At 36.6% G+C, this 17764-nt stretch overlaps 1 protein-coding gene across 4 annotated transcripts in view; it reads right to left on the bottom strand.

Annotated features, from left to right (window-relative positions):
* Window positions 1-780: 780 nt before the first annotated feature.
* Window positions 781-17764, bottom strand: part of HPGD (15-hydroxyprostaglandin dehydrogenase) — a 28745-nt gene continuing 11761 nt past the window's right edge. For 2 of the 4 annotated variants that reach the window (XM_069492896.1, XM_069492895.1), the window contains 3 exons: window positions 6691-6767; window positions 3739-3902; window positions 781-2504 (listed from right to left, as the gene is read on the bottom strand). In XM_069492896.1, the coding sequence (XP_069348997.1) occupies window positions 2366-2504; window positions 3739-3902; window positions 6691-6767 (380 nt within the window). In that variant the 3' untranslated portion in view covers window positions 781-2365. Of the gene's footprint in view, window positions 2505-3738; window positions 3903-6690; window positions 6768-14035; window positions 14554-17764 lie in introns of those variants that run through there. The other 2 variants (XM_069492897.1, XM_069492898.1) reach the window with 2 other exon arrangements.

Raw genomic sequence — 17764 nt, forward strand, 5'->3', positions numbered from 1 at the left:
TTACCACTCCCGAATTCTCCCAACTCTGGGGGAGGCAGAGAAGCCATCTCTGACCACAAGGACTGTCTCAGTAGCGGGCACGTAACCAAAGCAAGGCCAGTGGACTCTTTTGCCAAAAACAAGTTCTTGTTTTGCTAGGCTGGAAGATGGTGGCAGTCAGGTCATTCCCAGGTGGGACGCTGACAAGAGAAACGGCGATGGGATCCTTAGGATGGAAACTGTGACCTCAGATCCAGACACCTTTTCCTGTGCACCAACAAATTTTCCTTTTGAAATTCTAGTGTAAGAAAAACTACTTTTCAGATGATCTTCAGTATGTGAAAAACTTGAACTTTATTAAAAATTTACATTTTCAGACTTCAGTATTCTAAATTTACACAGGAAAAATAAACAGAAATCATTATATACTCACTTGTAAATGATACCCAAGTATCTAAAATTATTTCTATATGAGAAAATTAAGTTTGTTGGACATTTAAATATCATTATCAAGTCTCTTCATCTTTTTTTCAATGTCCACATATTTCTAGTTTTGCTGTGCTGAGAGTCTCAACTCTATTTATTAAGAAAAATACATTTGAAAAAAGTACATATTATTTACATTAGGATTTTCACTAAAAAAGACAATTAAGGAAATCAAGGTGTCCCCCCCAATTATTTTTCTCAACCAGTATACAGAAATATCATACAACATTATAGATTTATGTAAAACTATTTATAGAAGAAATGTTTTAAAGTAAAATAAGTTTTTAATATTTTTTCAGTTCTATTCAGTATTTGAGTTCAAATGCCTACATAATTTATTGATTTAAACAAATTAATTCCAAGCACAAAGTATATTGAAGACTGCAGTCCAAAAAATTATCCATAAATGAAAAATTTAAGTTATAGCTTTACATTACAGTGGGAAAATATATAAGAAAAGTGAGACTGAACATATCTAAACCATTCACCAATTGGCCACTGCCAAGTTTGTGACTAATTACAATTTATCTCTGTCAGATGTTCACTGAAATTCATTTCTTGGTGTTTGTCAAATACATTATGTGCAACTCTAGACTACAGTTGTTCATATTCAAATTACTCCTTAGAAGGGAAGGCAATAGTTCTTTATGGCAGACTTAAAACACAGTGAGTTTGCTAACCCTCCAGTATCTCTAGGGAAGCCTTATCAACCTCACATGGACGGATTTTGCTCCAAGCTGGGAGGTCTGGATTTAACAGAGTGAGTCACTTAATACAGTATTTCCTTGAGAAAATGATTGATTTGGAAATCTTGTGCTTTCATTGTTATTAGCACTAATTACTCCTTGCAGCTGTGTTATCTAAAACAAGTTCTCTTAACGAGCCTATCTTAGAATATCTAATGACAAAAAGGGCAAAACATTACAGCTATTTTTACCTGTTTTATTATGAATTTCAGCATATTTACAAAAACATTTACAGTTTCAGCTGTGGCAAAATTGGTTTCATCTCCTCGATAGCTATACACAGAAGACTAAGTAACTTATGGGGAGATTAGAGTAAAAGAGTTTTATTGAAGGGTGGGCACTTTTGAAATTGGTACAAATCAACAAAGTAGCAATCTGAAAAAAAATTACATCTGCACATGTCTTCTAAATGAGTGTACCTTAAATACAAAATTTTTGAAGCACTGTCCTTTATTCCTATAACTATTGAAGGTTTAATTCCTGAGGTTTTTGAAGTCAATTAAAGTTCTTGAAGAAAGCAAAGAGGAAAGAAATGTGTTTCCCAGATGGGAGGCTGAACTGTGCATCAACAATTTCAACCAAGTACTTTCTGTCATTTTTGTGTACATCAGATTTTCATTTGGGATATATTCACACCGTAATTTATTTATCTACTGGCCTCCAAATGTGTCACTTAAAGAGCTAAAATGTTCAACTGAATGATGGTATAAAAGTAACAATTATTATCACTAAACATCTGACATTGTTAAGTAGCTTCCCTCTTTTAAAGTGTGAAAATATAAAATGAGTTTTTTACATCTGGTTGATTTACATAACAATTCAAGTATCTCCTTTGAAATGATGTTCTGGAAAACATTAATATTTACGAACCACAGATTTAAATACATTTTCTGAAAGGCAGAATATTCTTTGAATATCCTTTGTTTTGATCGTTTTTTAAACTGTAGAGATCACAACCTAGCTTTGGCCCACACAATATTTTTGATAGTTCATAATGTTTATTCATATACTTAAATAAAAACTTAGAAAATCAACATCAAATGCATTAAGGAAAGCTTCAAACTATAGTATTTCATTTAAAAAGCTATGTCCAAATGAAGAGATGGTCTGTGTCATTTGTGCTTATTTTCAGTTATGGGTGATATATAGGCTGATCATTGAGTGTTTGCAAGATGTGAAGTTGTATCATAGTCTTGAAAATGAATTCCCTTAGAAGTTGTGATCTTCATAACAGCGCCATTTAAATCATCATCTTCAATGAGTGTTATTAATCCACTGGCAATCATTGATGGGCTAAAAATAAAGGAAATATTAGTATTTTTGAAATGAAAGAATGAGGCATATTATCACTTCATCTTATTTTCTAAAGAATCTACTACCTTGAATATGAAATAGGGAAATATATATCATTAAGCTATTGCTACCTCCAATTTTTATTCAATTAGAAGTTAACTAAATTATATGATAAATTTAGTGGTAGATTTTCATGTCTAACCTATCATTTTGGCAGGAATGATTTATATTCATTATTTACATGGAGAAAGTGATCACTTTCTCACCTTTATCATATCAGCAGATCTTAGATTTACCAGATAGAAATGTTATCAGGGTAGAAATATGATGAATTATAGCTAGCATTTATTGAACATCTTATTTTTTACCAGTTGCTGTTTTAAGAAACTTACATGTACCATTTTATTTAAGTCTTTCAGAAGTCCCTAAGTTTGTTTTGATATTCTGTACTGTGAAACCCCCAGCTACCCTAATTCAGACTTAATCCATTGTGTGTGTGTGTGTGTGTGTGTGTGTGTGTGCTGGGCATGGTGGCTCACGCCTGTAATCCTAGCACTCTGGGAGGCCGAGGCGGGTGGATCGCTCGAGGTCAGGAGTTGGAGACCAGCCTGAGCAAGAGCAAGACCCTGTCTCTACTAAAAATAGAAACAAATTAGCCGGGCATGGTGGCGCATGCCCGTAGTCCCAGCTACTTGGGAGGCTGAGGCAGGAGGATCATTTGAGCCTAAGAGTTTGAGGTTGCTGTGAGCTAGGCTGACACCACGGCACTTGTAGCCCAGGCAACAAAGTAAGACTCTGTCTCCAAAAAAAAAAAAAAAAAATCATTGTGTGTGTGTGGGGGAGGGGGGCGGTTGATCAGTTGTGTCTTATGAAAATGGTTGAAGTTATGGAGCCATACAATATTTCACAAAGGGCATATGTGAATAGTGCTTGGAATTTAGGCAGATAAGATATCATTGCCTTCAAAAGTGACTAAAGATCACCTTTTAAAACATATGATTATGGCTGAAGGTATTAATGAGGCATTGTCTATATTTCAAAGCTAAATTTATAACATATAAACACATTCTATTTAGAAACTCAGGAAAAAAACTTTCTTCCAGAGAGTTCACCAAACCAAAACTTTGAAGCTTGTATTACTTTCTCACATTTAAAGCTTATTTTTTTCACTTTTTATTGCTTGTCTAAAGAGTACCTTGATCCATCATATAAGGGAAGGTATAGTTTTACTTACTCCAAAATTCCATAGTATTTCATCATAGCCTTGATAGGACCCATATATTCTATATATTGTCCCATGTTTTCTTCTTTTTCAATGGATTCAAGGATGGGCGTATTAACAAAGCCTGGACAAATGGCATTCATTCTCACACCACTGTTCATAAGATTAGCAGCCATCTGCCAATCAAAAGCAAAAGGTTGGAGGTGTTAGCAGTTTTGTAAACATTTAGCATAGGACAAACTGATTATTAAAGCTATTTAAACGACTCTGATGTAAAAAATACTGGTGAGCTGTCCCCTCCCAACTGTGTAACAATGACTGATAAGCAGAAGGATAGTAAAAGAGCACATACCTAAAGAGACTCTCAGGAATTAATACATTAATATATCTCATCTAGTTAATTTTTTAAAAAACTATTACTGGACAACTCCTGGAAATACTTGATTACCTAAGCTGCTCTTATCTACTGAACTCTGCAGGAACCTGAAGCTAAGCAGCTGAGGCTTAGAATTGATATCCTAAATTTCCTTTCAAAGACTGTGCTTGTAAAACAGGATATTTGCTTAAAAAATACTTTCAGTGAAAATTTTTAGGACTTTGATGGATTCTAAAGAACTCTTCATCTGCACTATCTGGAAAACCATTGAAGTATTTTCAGACTAACATTCTTTGGCTTAATTTTCAACCTATTCATTTTATTTGAACTGTTTGTAAAAAAAAAAAAAAATACAGTAAATCCTCCTTATTCATGGATTACATGTTTGCGAATCTGTTTACTTAACTAAAATTTATTTGTAAGCCCAGAAACCCCTGTGGAGCTTTTGTGGTCATTTGTGGACATAGGCGGAGCAGTGAGAGATCTGGTGCTGAGGTTAAACAAGACTACACTCTGCCTTGCCATGTTTTTCTAATTTTTGTGCTTTTTGTTGGAGGTTTTGCTGTTGAAAGTGGCTCCCGAACACAGTGCGGAAGTGCTGGGTAGTGTTTCTAAGCGTGAGAAGGCTGTGATGTGCCTTAGAGAAAATACACATGTTAGATCAACTTCATTCAGGCCCGAGTTATAAGTGCCTTAGCCGTGAGTTCAATCTTCATATAATACATAATAAACAAGTTATCTTTAAATAGAAATACTCATAAAACAAGATTATGTGTTGATCGGTTGATCAAAATGTTGTGACCAGAGGCATTCAGGAGCTTAACCCCTTATTTCCCCTAAAAGCCACAGTTCAGTGTTTGCAAGTGACTTCATAGAACACAACTACTGTGGATGAGAATTGACCGTAGAAGTTTCCAGTCGTATAATTTTAAATACAAAATTTCTGGTCTTTCAGATTTACTTTTCTTTGTAATATATTTATGTGTTTATAAAAAGTTGACTTGAAGATTAGGTCTTTGTAAATTAAATAATAATTTCCAATCAATTTAAATTGAGTATGAGAACGACTTATCATTTTTTTATTGAACATTTACAAATTGTTTTTTCTGTCCCCTAGTGTTTCTTCTTTTAATATTTTCCTCTTCATCTCTCTGCCCCTCTCTTGTCTCACCTGGATGAACCACTCAGATACCCCTCAACTGTTCTTTCCTCTTCTCTATTTGCCCTTTGTACGCATTTTCCAAATATCGGGCAGCATGTACTTCTTAAAATGGAAATCTGATCTTATCGCTCGCTCCTGTGTGCAAAAGACCCTTCGATGGGTACATTTAGAATCAAACCCAAGCTCAGAATCCTGGCCCATGAGCCCCTTTTGGTTTGCCTCTCGCTGGTATCTCCAGTCATACCTCAGCCTACTTTCCTTGCTTGCCAGGCTTCAGCCAGGCTGCTTGGTTATTACAGCACAAAAAGGCGAGCATATAGGAAGGCAAGCACGCTCATCTCGTGCTGTCAATGCATGTGGTCAATTAGTTCTAAAATATTTTTTAAGCTCTGTGCACCTTGCACCCTAGGCCGCCATGGGAGATGCTATCCTTGCCCACTCTAGCAAGGAAATGCCTGGGCCCACCCCTCCTTCCAGCTCCATGCTCTCACTCACTTCCATCCTACTGAAACCGCCCTTCAATAGCAGGTGCAAGGCGAGAACTGTGGTGAGGGCCTAGCTAAAAATAATGATAATAGTTAGTAACTGTGCCCCTGCAATCGCCACTCCGGAGCCTTGCAGCTGGTGGTCATGTAGATTCTTAACTTCTCCCCATAGCTGTGTCCATAAAGATTCTTAACTTCCTCCATAGATAACATCACCTTTTCAAAACCTAAAGGTAGTTTTTAAGATATCTTCCAGGCTCTGGATTCCAGTGGATCGATTGGCCCCTATCACGCAACCGAAATTGTGACCCCAGGGACTAGAGCAACCCAAGATGATGATTTCTACATCCCTATAATTTTGCCCCAATTAACAAAAGTAATTGCCTAATCCCTTGCCTGCCAAACTGTCCTTAGAAACCCTATCTCCTGAATTCTCAGAGAGGTGAATTTGAGAAATTTCTCCCGTCTCCCTGCTTAGTGCCGAGCAAAAGACTCTTTCTCGGCCATAAAACCTGCTGACTCAGCATATTGGCTGCGGCTTGGGCCGCCGGCAAATGAATCTGGTTGGGTGGCAACAGTATTTCCAGTGGCAAGTAATGTCTGGAACCTATCACATGTTCTATCTAAGAAAGCCTGAAGTTAATAATGTTTAAATTTGGAGTCAATTTTAAAAATAAATAGTATCTCCCCATTATTTGTCCTTAGTATATTTTTCAATAACACATCTGTATTTAGAATTTACTTCATTTTAAAATGATCCATTCTTTATTTGGTCCTTTATGTGATCTGAAAACTATTTTTTATAATAAAGATAAGTATAATATTATTTTTCTATCTTTTATCCAGATATATTGAATTCTCAATTTATTTCCCTCTAAAGAATTTGTGTTTCATATAAGTATACAAAGAGAAAAGAGATACTACGGTTGTTGTAGCCTCACCGCTGCTGAGCGTGTGAATCCAATTATGCCATGCTTTGATGCACAATAAACAGGCTGTTGTGCAACAGGCATGAGTCCTGAAACAAACAAATAAGACATTTAAATAATTTGATTAAAAAATAAGCAGACTACATCCAATAATGACTATGCAAATGAGTATTTTGTGGCTACTTCAATTTAAGATTAATCTGGGTAATACACTAAAATAAAAGCAGTAACTTACTAAAACTCAATAGCCTTAGCATAGTTTGTTCCTTCCATGATCTACACTGTTCAGCGTTTATAGTGGGTAAGTTACACCTAGGAACATAGCCAAGAGCGATATGTAAGCTTTTGTGTCTCCCTGGCTTTCTGGAAAGTCAAGGAAAATCAATGTTATCTAAAATACAAAGATAATCATCTTTAAAGCTAGTAAATTACCACCTAATTTTCAGTTTTTACGTCTGAATTTTAAAAAGTATATATTCTACATTTTTAAGGCTTCCAAAATGACTGAAAAAATTTGTATTGCATAAGAGGTCTTGGAGATTATTGTCTTCACACTAAATTGGTATGCAGTTTCCTGTCAGCAATCTGTCTTGAATGATGTCTCTAAGAGTTTCAGAAAATTAAAAGTTAACTTCTTTTGATTGTAATCTTCAGTAGATACCTAGATCTTCTTGCCCTATGACTTAGGAAGACAGAAATAAAAATTATGGGCCTATTTTATTTCCTTTCATAAGTATGTAGTCAACAATGAAATTTAATCAATTATAGAATATTTCAATTTTTAATTTTCCACATATATACAGTAGTAACTGATTAAATTCTGGAAGAATAAAGCAGTATTATAGCTTATATGTATAGCATCTTTTCCCCTCAACTCCTGCCTAGATCAACCCCCCCCAAAAAGAAACAAAACAATGAGAAAAACCTATTTTACTGTAGTAAATATTATCTATCTTATTTCCTATAATTGTTAATTCTCTAATCAACAGTCAAATTTAACTAGTCATTTTTATATTCAGTTTTAACTAATTTCTTGGATTAACTTGTTTCAGTGCTTTTTAAATCTGTGATTTCCCTGGGTCAAGAAACAGTGATCCCTGATTACTATAATGCTATATTTAATATCAAATGTCATGCTAATAATACCAAATTATTCTGCTGAGACATGTCATCTCCACCTGGCTGACTATTTCCAGAACACCACCAATCAGTTGAGGGTGTTGTGCCAAAGTCCAGCAATAAATGCAGACCTCAACCACTCCCTGGGTGCCTGCCAAGTCTCATTTATAAAGTATGTTTGCTCAAGAGCAGTTTAAATCCCTGAGGATGGTAGATCACAGGTAGTACGTCTACCCAGTGATCTCAAAGTATTATAACATGTTGGTTCTCTTGTTGTTGTGGCTGTTTTGGGTTAGGTAAAATGTGTAAGTTAATTAAGTTCATCAGTGTCAGTCAACAAGAATTTGTGTTTCCGCAAGGTACACAGGTATATTAGGAGTATGAAATAAAGGGAATAAATAAGTGTAGACAGGCATTGTTGCTTTTTGTTCTTTTTAGTTCCTGCTTTATCCATTCCTTAAATGTTTATGAGTCAAAGGCAGTGGTTGTGGGATGATGTTCACCTATTGCAGGAAATGCAGTGTGGACCTTAGTCAGAGATAAGCTAGTTGACACAGCCACAAAAAGTACAAAGGCATTGTTCATAAATGTTTTCAAAGAGGAGTTTGGAATGCATTTTATTACATAGGTAGAGGTGATGAACTTCTGAACCCCAGCTATAACAGCTAGCTCAAGGTGTGTCACAGAGGCGAGATAAATCAAATCCTGTTTTGTTGGTCTAGTAAGAAACAAGCATCAAATACATACTTTCCTTTAAAGGTTGAATTGTAATGCAACCAGAATGTGAAAGAACTTATTTGCATTTTTAAAATGGCATTTGGTTTTATGAATCTAATGTTCTAATGACATTTTCACTGCTATCCTGAGAAATGTTTACTCTTGCATTGCTTTCACTTTCTAATATTGGATCAAAGTCTACATAAATCAATTTCAGACATTCAGGAACCAAGATTACTTTTTTCTTTTTTTTTTACAGTTTTATTGAGGTATAAATGACATATAATAAAACTGCATATATTTAAAGTATACAATTTGATAAGTTTTGACATATGTATATACCCACGAAACCATGACCACAGTCAAGATAATGAACATATCAATCACCCTAAAAGTTCCCTTGTGCCCCTTGGGGATCCCTTCATTCTGCCCTTCTCCTCACCTCCGGCAACCGCTGATCTGCTTTGTGTCACTACAGTTTGCATTTTCTAAAATTTTACATAAATGTCATCATATATTATCAATTCTTTTTTGTCTGATTTTTTCCATCAGGATAATTGTTTTGAGATTCATCCATGTTATAGCTCATTCCCTCCCTTTTTTTTTAATGCTGAAAAGTATTCCAAAGGAATGAATTGCATATACTATACATTCCCCTATTTAATGGACATTGGAGCTGTTTCCAGTTTTGGTGTACTAAAAATTAAGAGAATTCTATTTTTCAATTATCGCATTCGTCCAGTTGTAGTTAGTTTAGTTAAACAGAAATTTTTTCTTTATCTTAATAATACATATGGATTTTAAGTGTTGCTTCTTATGTTTTGAACAGGTAGAGTGGGTTAGTGATTTGCAGTGCTTTCTCTCCAACTTGCCAATTGACTGTGGATGTAGAAATTGACTATGTAAGTTTGCTACTTTGAAAATGGAGGCTAAATGGAGGGAGAAAAGCTATTTTGTTTTGGCTTTTTTTTTCTTTTTGACAATGATTTTAGTTTGAGATGGATATTTTTCAGAAATCCAACATTTTCTATTGCATCTCAAGATCCATTTTTCCTTTGCAAATACAGTATTATTGCTATTGTGGTTTAGCCTCAGTGTTGGTTAACCGTACTTCTATTGCTTGCTACAGACTCACACCACCAAGATAAAATGTTGTTTCTATGTGTTTCAAATAAAAATTGTGTTCTGAGGCTGGTAATCAGAGTTAAAACATAGGATAGGGCTGAGTGTACATAGTATGACTCTGGAGATACCACTCATATGGTAGTTGTTGCAAACTATGCCCTCCAAGGTTTCTACAGTCTACAACCTACACAAAACTGTACATGACAGCCATCTCTGGTTCAGGAGACAACTGAGCAAAGTGACTGAGAAGAAGGAACCAGCAGAAGTAGAAAGAGAACAAGCCAAGTGTTGTGTCGTAAATATTAATGATGAAGTATTTTAAAGTAGTCACTGGTATCAAGTGAAGAATCAAATGATAATCATTCTTTGAGATATGAATGAGTCTCAATATCATCTGTCTAAAAATAATACCTTTTTGGCTTCACTCCTTTCTCCAGCTACCACCTCATTTTTCTTTAAGATAAAAAGTCCACAAAAGAGTCATTATATTCATTGACTCCACTGTTCTTACCTCCCATTTCCTCCAGAACTCATTCTGATTAGGCTTTCCCCTGACCACTCCAGGCACACCTCTCATGGCGCTGGCCAGGGAGCAGCATCTTGCTAAGGATAAGTCTCTGTCCTTCATCTGGCTCCATCCCTTCCTCAGCAGCAACTGACACAGTCAGACATGCTCTCCCGGAAACACTTCCTTCTTTAGGCTGCTCTCCTTCTACCTCATACTGGCTGACAGCTGCTTTTCTGGGTTCCCTGCTGGATCCTCCTTCTTGACCCGACCCATAAACCTGCTGGAAAACTCCAGAGCTGTCCCTGGCCCTCTTTGTTTTTTTATGTACGCTTTTTCCCTAGGAAATTTTATCCACTCCCATGGGTGAAAATTCATTCTCTCAATTTCTCCCTCTTTGTGTCACACACATAGATACACACACACACACACACACATACGTGCATGCATGCACACACATATACACTCTCTCTCTCTTTCTTCTCAAATTTAAACTCTGGATCTCCATCAAAGACCTGTCCCCTGCCTTGAACTCTAGAGAGGGTGCTTTGAGCTATGTTTTGTCATATTTCCTAATAGTTTTTTTTCTTTAAATACAGAATGTGCTAATTCCAAAGATTTTATAGGAGTGAATTCATTTCAGAAATGTGTGTTTAGTACCATTAAATGTAAAGTATAATGAAAACATCTTTTAAATATAGTAAATTGAAATGCATATAACCAGTGGGAGGACCGCCATTTTGCTAAAAAGTTACTTCTCATACCATTTAACCACATAAAAATGTGGTTTTCCCTTTTATCAAGAGACTAGGAAGACATGCCAAAGACTGAGAAGAAAATACTTGCAAAAGAAATATCCAGTAAAGGACTGTAATTCAAAATATAAAAAAACCTTAACACCCAACAAAAAGTAAATAAACAACTCAATTAAAAAATGGGCAAAAGTCACCTTAGCAAAGAAGATATACATATGGCACATAAGCACATGAAAATATGTTCAACATTATATGTCATTAGAGAATTGCAAATTAGGACAACAATGAGATTCCACTACACAACAATTAGAATGGCCAAAATCTAAGCACTGAAGATACCGAATGCTGGTGAAGATGTAGAGCAACAGGAACTCTCATTCATTGTTGGTGAGAGTGCAAAATGGTACAGCCATCTTGGAAGACACGTTGGCAGTTTCTTAAAAAAGTAAATACACTCTTATGATACAATCCAGTTCCTTGGCATTTACCCAAAGGAACTGAAAACTTGTCTACACAAAAACTTGCACATGGATGTTTATAGCAGCTTTCTTCATTGGAAGCAACCAAGATGTGCTTCAGTAGGTGAATGGATAAATGAACTGTGGTACTTTCAGACAATGGAGTATTACTCAGCATTTTAAAAATGTGAACTATCAAACCATGAAAATACATGGGGGAAACATAAATGCATATTACCAAGTGAATGAGCCAATATGAAAAGCCTCATACTTTATGACCATATGATTCCAACTTTATAACACTGAGGAAAAGGCAAAACTATGGAGACAGTAGAAAGATCAGTGGTTGCCATGGGCTAGTGGGAGGGACGGATGAACAGGTGAGCACAGAAGACTCTTAGGGCAGTGAAACTATTCTGTATGATATGGTGGTAGATATATATCATTCTACATTTGTCCAAACCTATAGAATGTACACCACCAAGAGTGAACCCTCATGCAAGCCTTGAACTTTGGGTGACAATGATGTGCCAGTGTGGGCTCATCAGTTGTAACAAATGTGCCACTCCTGTGAGGGTGCTGACAGTGAGGAGACTATTCATGTGTGGGGCAGTGATATACGGGAATTCTCTATACTTTTCCCTTCATTTTTCTGTGCACCTAAAACTTCTGTATAAAATGAAGTCTATTTGAAACAATGTTCTTTTAATCCTTTTAAACCAATTTACTTAGAGGGATTACAGCATAGTGATTTGGACTTTCGGTGTGACGCTAGCTGAGCTCAAATCCTAAATCCTGCCCTGTGAGCTACGTTCCCTTTAGAGAGGAACTGCTGTGTGCTGCAGTGTTTTCTTCTGTGAACTAGGGTAGTAATAGTAGCTACCATGTCTTAAATGAACTAATGTATGTCAATGACTTAAAATGGTGCCTTGCACATAATAAACACTACTATTTGCTATTATTTTTATGTAAATATAAAGTTAAACATTTTCCCTTCAGATGAAACATCTCAAATTATTATTTTATTGATTTATGTACCTGTTCATCCACATTATATTTTTTAACGAAAATGTATCAGTTGCACTAAAATGCCACAAATCTGGTACAGTGTCCTAACTTGGTTTGATTTCTGAAGCTTGGCAAACTCTGAACAAACCTTGGCAAACTCTGGACTACTGCTAATCCTAAATCAAAAGGATTTACAGAAGTGTATTCATGTAAGAACTATGTGCTTAGTGCCTTTTAAGTGCAAAATATAATTAAGGAATATTTTACACATACTCAATTGAAATGTATAAAACCAATGGGAGGCCCCCTGGTGTCAGGGAGGGTGGAACTTCACTGGTTGAATAGTCGTCACACCACTTCATTCCAATTCACAGGGCGTTTTGCCAGTATAATAACTATAGGACCAGTTGCTGGAATGAATATGAGTTTTTAAAAACATCTTGCAAATTAATTCCTTAAAGTACAAGGTTATTATTTCATCACAATGTTAAGGGATTTAAGAACAATGACGATAAAACAAAGCATTGTGACCTTGAGAACAGTCTCTAAAGAAATGCTGTTTTGTTTGACATTGTGAGAAATGTCTTATTTGTGCTTAAAAATGGACACCTTATATGAAAAAAGCAAAGAATAGTATTTTTTAATACTTATTGTAGGCCCACCATTATGCAAATTTACTTAAAGAGATGCAAAATAGCTCTTTTCAAAATATGGCAAATCTGATTAGTAGAGTTTGTCCTTACTGTAAATTTGGGAAAAAAAAAAAAAAATCAGTAGGAGAGAAATTTTACCCACAAAACAAAGAAATATTTTCTAAAACCACTCAGGATAATAACACTTAACAGCCACCAACTGATTACATATATATTTATAAAACATTTAAAATACCTAAAAATTACATATATCCTCATAGAACAAATAAAGTCATTTAGAAAAATAAAATATAAATTCCACTTCCATATTAGTTCTTCTATCCTTAATTATTCTTTTTACCCATATTTACAAGAGCCAGTTTTAATCCCTACATCACGTAGAAGGTAAAAACTCAAAAAAGATCTTGTGCAAAATGGAGATCTTCTCAGACATGGCAAGTGTACTGAATCCACAAACATATTTGCTTCTAAAAAGATAGAAACCATATAAAATGGACTATATAAAAATGCTAAAAAAAAATTCAACTTTGGAAAATGAATTGTGAATCTAAAGATGCTGATTCTCGTAGGGTAACCTGGAACTCAACAGCTGCACTAAAATGCAGGAATCCAAATCTTTTCTTTAGCATTTTCTTTACAACCAAAAAAGACACTGCCTACCCGTCTGTCTGTCCCTAACCACCACTTCTCTAATATGAGGAAAAAGGAGGAACTAGTGAGAATCTATTTATCTGTGTTCGTGTATGAAGCTGCCCGATGTGACTCGTGCACTTCCTCATGACATGGTGTTCCACATAAGGGAACACCTTATCTGATGCTACTTTTTCCCTCTTTCTTATGTCTGTCATTAAGTTATGCTTTAAAGTGTGACACAACATTAAAAAGAGACATAAGCTTTCAGAAAACCACCACATCTTCTACAGTAAAAGTCTTTCCAGAGAGCTAAACCCAACAGCACTTTCCAGTGATTAATTCTCAGAAAGTTGCTCCTAGTGTTCCGCCAAAGTCACCCTTTCTGGAAGTTCCCTCACTGCCCACGCTGTGGTCCGAGGAACCTGCGATGAGCTTCATGGCCCACGCAAAGAGTGTCTGCACACTAGAGGCTGGCTTCTTACAGCGCGGTCCCAGGGCCAGCGTGACCTGGGAGCAGAGTTTCAGGACCCACTCACTGAATCAGATTCTACATCTGATGAAGTCCCCAGGCACATTAAGACTTCAGAAGCATTATCCTAGAAGACTATTCATTTCCTACTAGCCCTCTCATTCCCACGCTAAGAAACCCTTGATCTTTGATCTATTCCTCAAAAAGGCTCATTTATAAATATTTAACCATTCCTACTGATTACTTCTCATATGTGTCTTCCTGATTATTTTAAGCCAAAAGACAACAAAATGGACACCTGTCTCCATGGACTGGCAGAGAGAACTTTGCCAGGACTAAGCAGGAAGGGTGGCTCACGTACTCATGACAGTGAGCATCTGAACAATTAAGATCCAAGCGACTTAGGAACGGTTCCTCCATTTCATGACATAGGCTAAAATAGAACAAAATAAAATAGCTTTCATTACCATTGCTAATGCCCACATTTTTTAAGTAGCCTGTATGTGATTAGTTGTTCAACTATAAATTGGAGACAATTAAATCGACCTCTATTGCAGGGACTTGTAAAAGTTAAATGGGGAGATCAGACAGCCAATAGTTTACCACAATGCCTGGAACTTGGCAGTTGCTGAATATGTGGTAGGCCCCCTTCCTTATCTCAAGAGCAGCTGTAGAGGGTGGTAACATGTGATTTTACTACTCGTGGCCTGGAGAAGAAAGAAAGTTTATCTCATTTGAAATTTCCAGATGTTCTAGTCCATTCTTCAGGCTGTTGGAGTCCCAAGCAAGGCCTTGCAACTTAAATGTTATGCTTATGTTTAAATGGTCCACACCATGGTAATTATTTGGTTCTGCCCTCTTGATAAGAGACACTGATGTATCTCTTAAGGTAGAAAGTTTGCCCAGTTATTTTTATATCTCCATTTTATTTCTGCAAATGCTCAACGTATGTTTAACTTGAATTTGTTATTTAAAGTGGTAATTTTAGCACTTCTACTTTAACAAACTACAAGCTAATTATATTATTTTATATAAAACTGACAGCACAAGTAGATATGTCATTAGGCTGTTATTTAAGACATGCTAAAAATATTCTACAATTTTCAAGTATTTTCTTGAGACTTTAATGTTACATTCTGAGTAAATAAGACTCTCATGGTATCTTTCACAAAGTGCCACTGAGTGACTTGCTTCTGAGGCACAGAAAATCCTGAGTGAACACTGAGACCTGCGAGCAGGATCAGTAGGCAGATTCCTTTTCCTGTGACGATTCCTTTTCCTTTCCCACAGCTGGAAGTAACTAAATATGTAAGCAGTGCATTTGACTCTCAGGAGATGTCTTATGGGAGCACATCTGTGTAATTATCTGCTTTAAACCAGACTTCGTTCTTCTGTTGTTCCTCTCCAACTTTTTTTTAATAGTTAAGGATAGAGGTGATGAAATGAGTACGTTTGTACATTATGTTTATAAACAAAAGCTTGTACAGATGAGTCCATGTGTTTAAAAATGATCAGAACAACTTCTGGAGCTCCAGACTGGAGCACACCCATCCCTCAATACACAGGGGAATCATTCTCCACTTTACTCCTCTGTTTGTTAAACCTATTAATTGCATTTGATACTCTGTCTGCATCAGTGGTCACTATTCATTAACTTCTCTGCCCAAACCAGTGTGCCAACTTGAGCTTTTGCTATGACGGTGAAGGACTCCACTTAATCCATGCAAGAGATCATGAGGACGGACCCTAGATGAGTTGAATATTAATATTTGAATATTACTCACAGCTATTCCTTCAATAGAGTGAGAATTAGGGGGAAAAATAGAGCAAAAAAGTCTGTGAGGAAGGAAGGTTTGGAAAACACAGGGGAAACAAACATCACACGTACTTCAACTTTGATAAATCCTCAAAGATTTTTAGGTCCTCTGACCTTTTCCTACATGCTGTGACTCAAGGGCATACAGTTTATGACTGAGGGGTCCTCTTTTACCTTCTACCATTATTACAATAGATTGAATTTTTTTTTATCAAACTAATTTTATGGGAAGAATGGAAGTTCTTGGTCGGTGGATAAAATACGAGGCAATTCATTTTAAGACTTTTTGTGAGATGAAGGCATATTAATGAGAGTCCCGGGTGGGAGGGGAGGTAGCAGGGACTGTCCATATTGGCCAGCGGCAACAAGGAAGCAGGATGAACGTACGAGGTGTGAGGCTGGCATTATGAAGTCAGGGTGCCGAGAACAACCTCCGAAAATAGAGAAGGTGGCAAACCAAGCAGAGTGGACAAAGACACACGTAAGCTACTTAACCATTTAAAATGGGGCTGCTTTGTATGTTGGGAGGAAAATCAGAGGGAGAAGCACTTTTGGAATGATGGGATGATAGTTTTTACATTGTAACAGTGCCAGAAAAGTCATTTAAAACCAAAACAATCTTATTACTGAATTGATATCAATTCATTGTTTTATCTGCATGAAGAGAGGACACCCCACGCGTGATTCCTAATGCTGTATCTGAAATAGGTAAGAAGAGAATTAATACCCAGGGGCCAGTAGTGTGACAAAGCAAGCTCTTAGTCAAGGAAGTGAAGTGGACATTACATTATAAGCCTTAAATTGCTCTTCTCAATGGCCTGTTTTGATTTCTGACTCTCCCCAGATGTTTTCAGGACTTCATAATAAAGGTCAAATGGGGGCAAAAGCTCAACATTTCACTGAAGGTTTAGTAACGTAGCCTTGAGATTAAAGTGGTGCCCATGAGGCCTGAAGAGAATAGCAAACTGCAACGTTTATTCAAGTCACAGGAGTTCAGATTCTTTTACTTTCCTGTTAGGCTGAGGTCAACGTGGATAGAGAGGGAGATTTACAGATAAGTTCAGAGACAGAAAAGGTAGATAATCTAGTGGTAAAACTTAAGTGGACTTGTACCCGGGGATTTGCGTGTGAATGCCAGCTCTGCTGCTCATTGGGTGTGCAAAAGCTCGGGCAAAATGCTTCTACTCTCCTGCCTTAGTTTCCTCTTCTTCAAAATGGATATTATAGAATCCACCTCACACGGTTGTTGTCAGGATTAAATGAGATAATGCATACACCATGTTTAAAATTGTATCAGGCAAACAGTAAGTGCTCAATAAAATGCTGTTATTATGTATTTAAATATTTTAATTGGCTAAAAGGCAGTAGTGCTACATTGTATTTCTTTAATTGTTCTCTTTGGGACAAGCAAGCCCCCCCACCTTGTGGTACAGAATCTCTCCCAGAGCCCTAAATTGATCCAACCCTGAGGCTGTCCGGCCTTCCAAAGCCTGAAATCAGCGCCCCCGGGATACCAAGGCCAAGGGCTCCCTGCATAGCGTTCTCAGTTCTCCAAGCTTTCTTGGCCCTCTTAGCTTTAGCGAGAACCCACAGAATTATCTCATGATCACAGCCCAGGTTTTTTATTTATATTTAAACTTTTAGGTAAATATTCAATGTTTCTTGTTAATTCCCCACCATTTACATATTTTTTCTTAAGATTTTATTATATTTAACTTCGCCGATTTGCCTTTAGGCTTTCAGCCTCTCAGAACCTAAAATTTGGCCCTCTTTGGAGCCCACATCTCCTTCAAGCATAGCCCATGCTCTCATTTTTCATTGTATCCTT

Source organism: Eulemur rufifrons, chromosome 18 (genome assembly GCF_041146395.1).
Source record: "Eulemur rufifrons isolate Redbay chromosome 18, OSU_ERuf_1, whole genome shotgun sequence".
In the NCBI taxonomy this organism is placed as follows: Eukaryota; Metazoa; Chordata; class Mammalia; order Primates; family Lemuridae; genus Eulemur; species Eulemur rufifrons.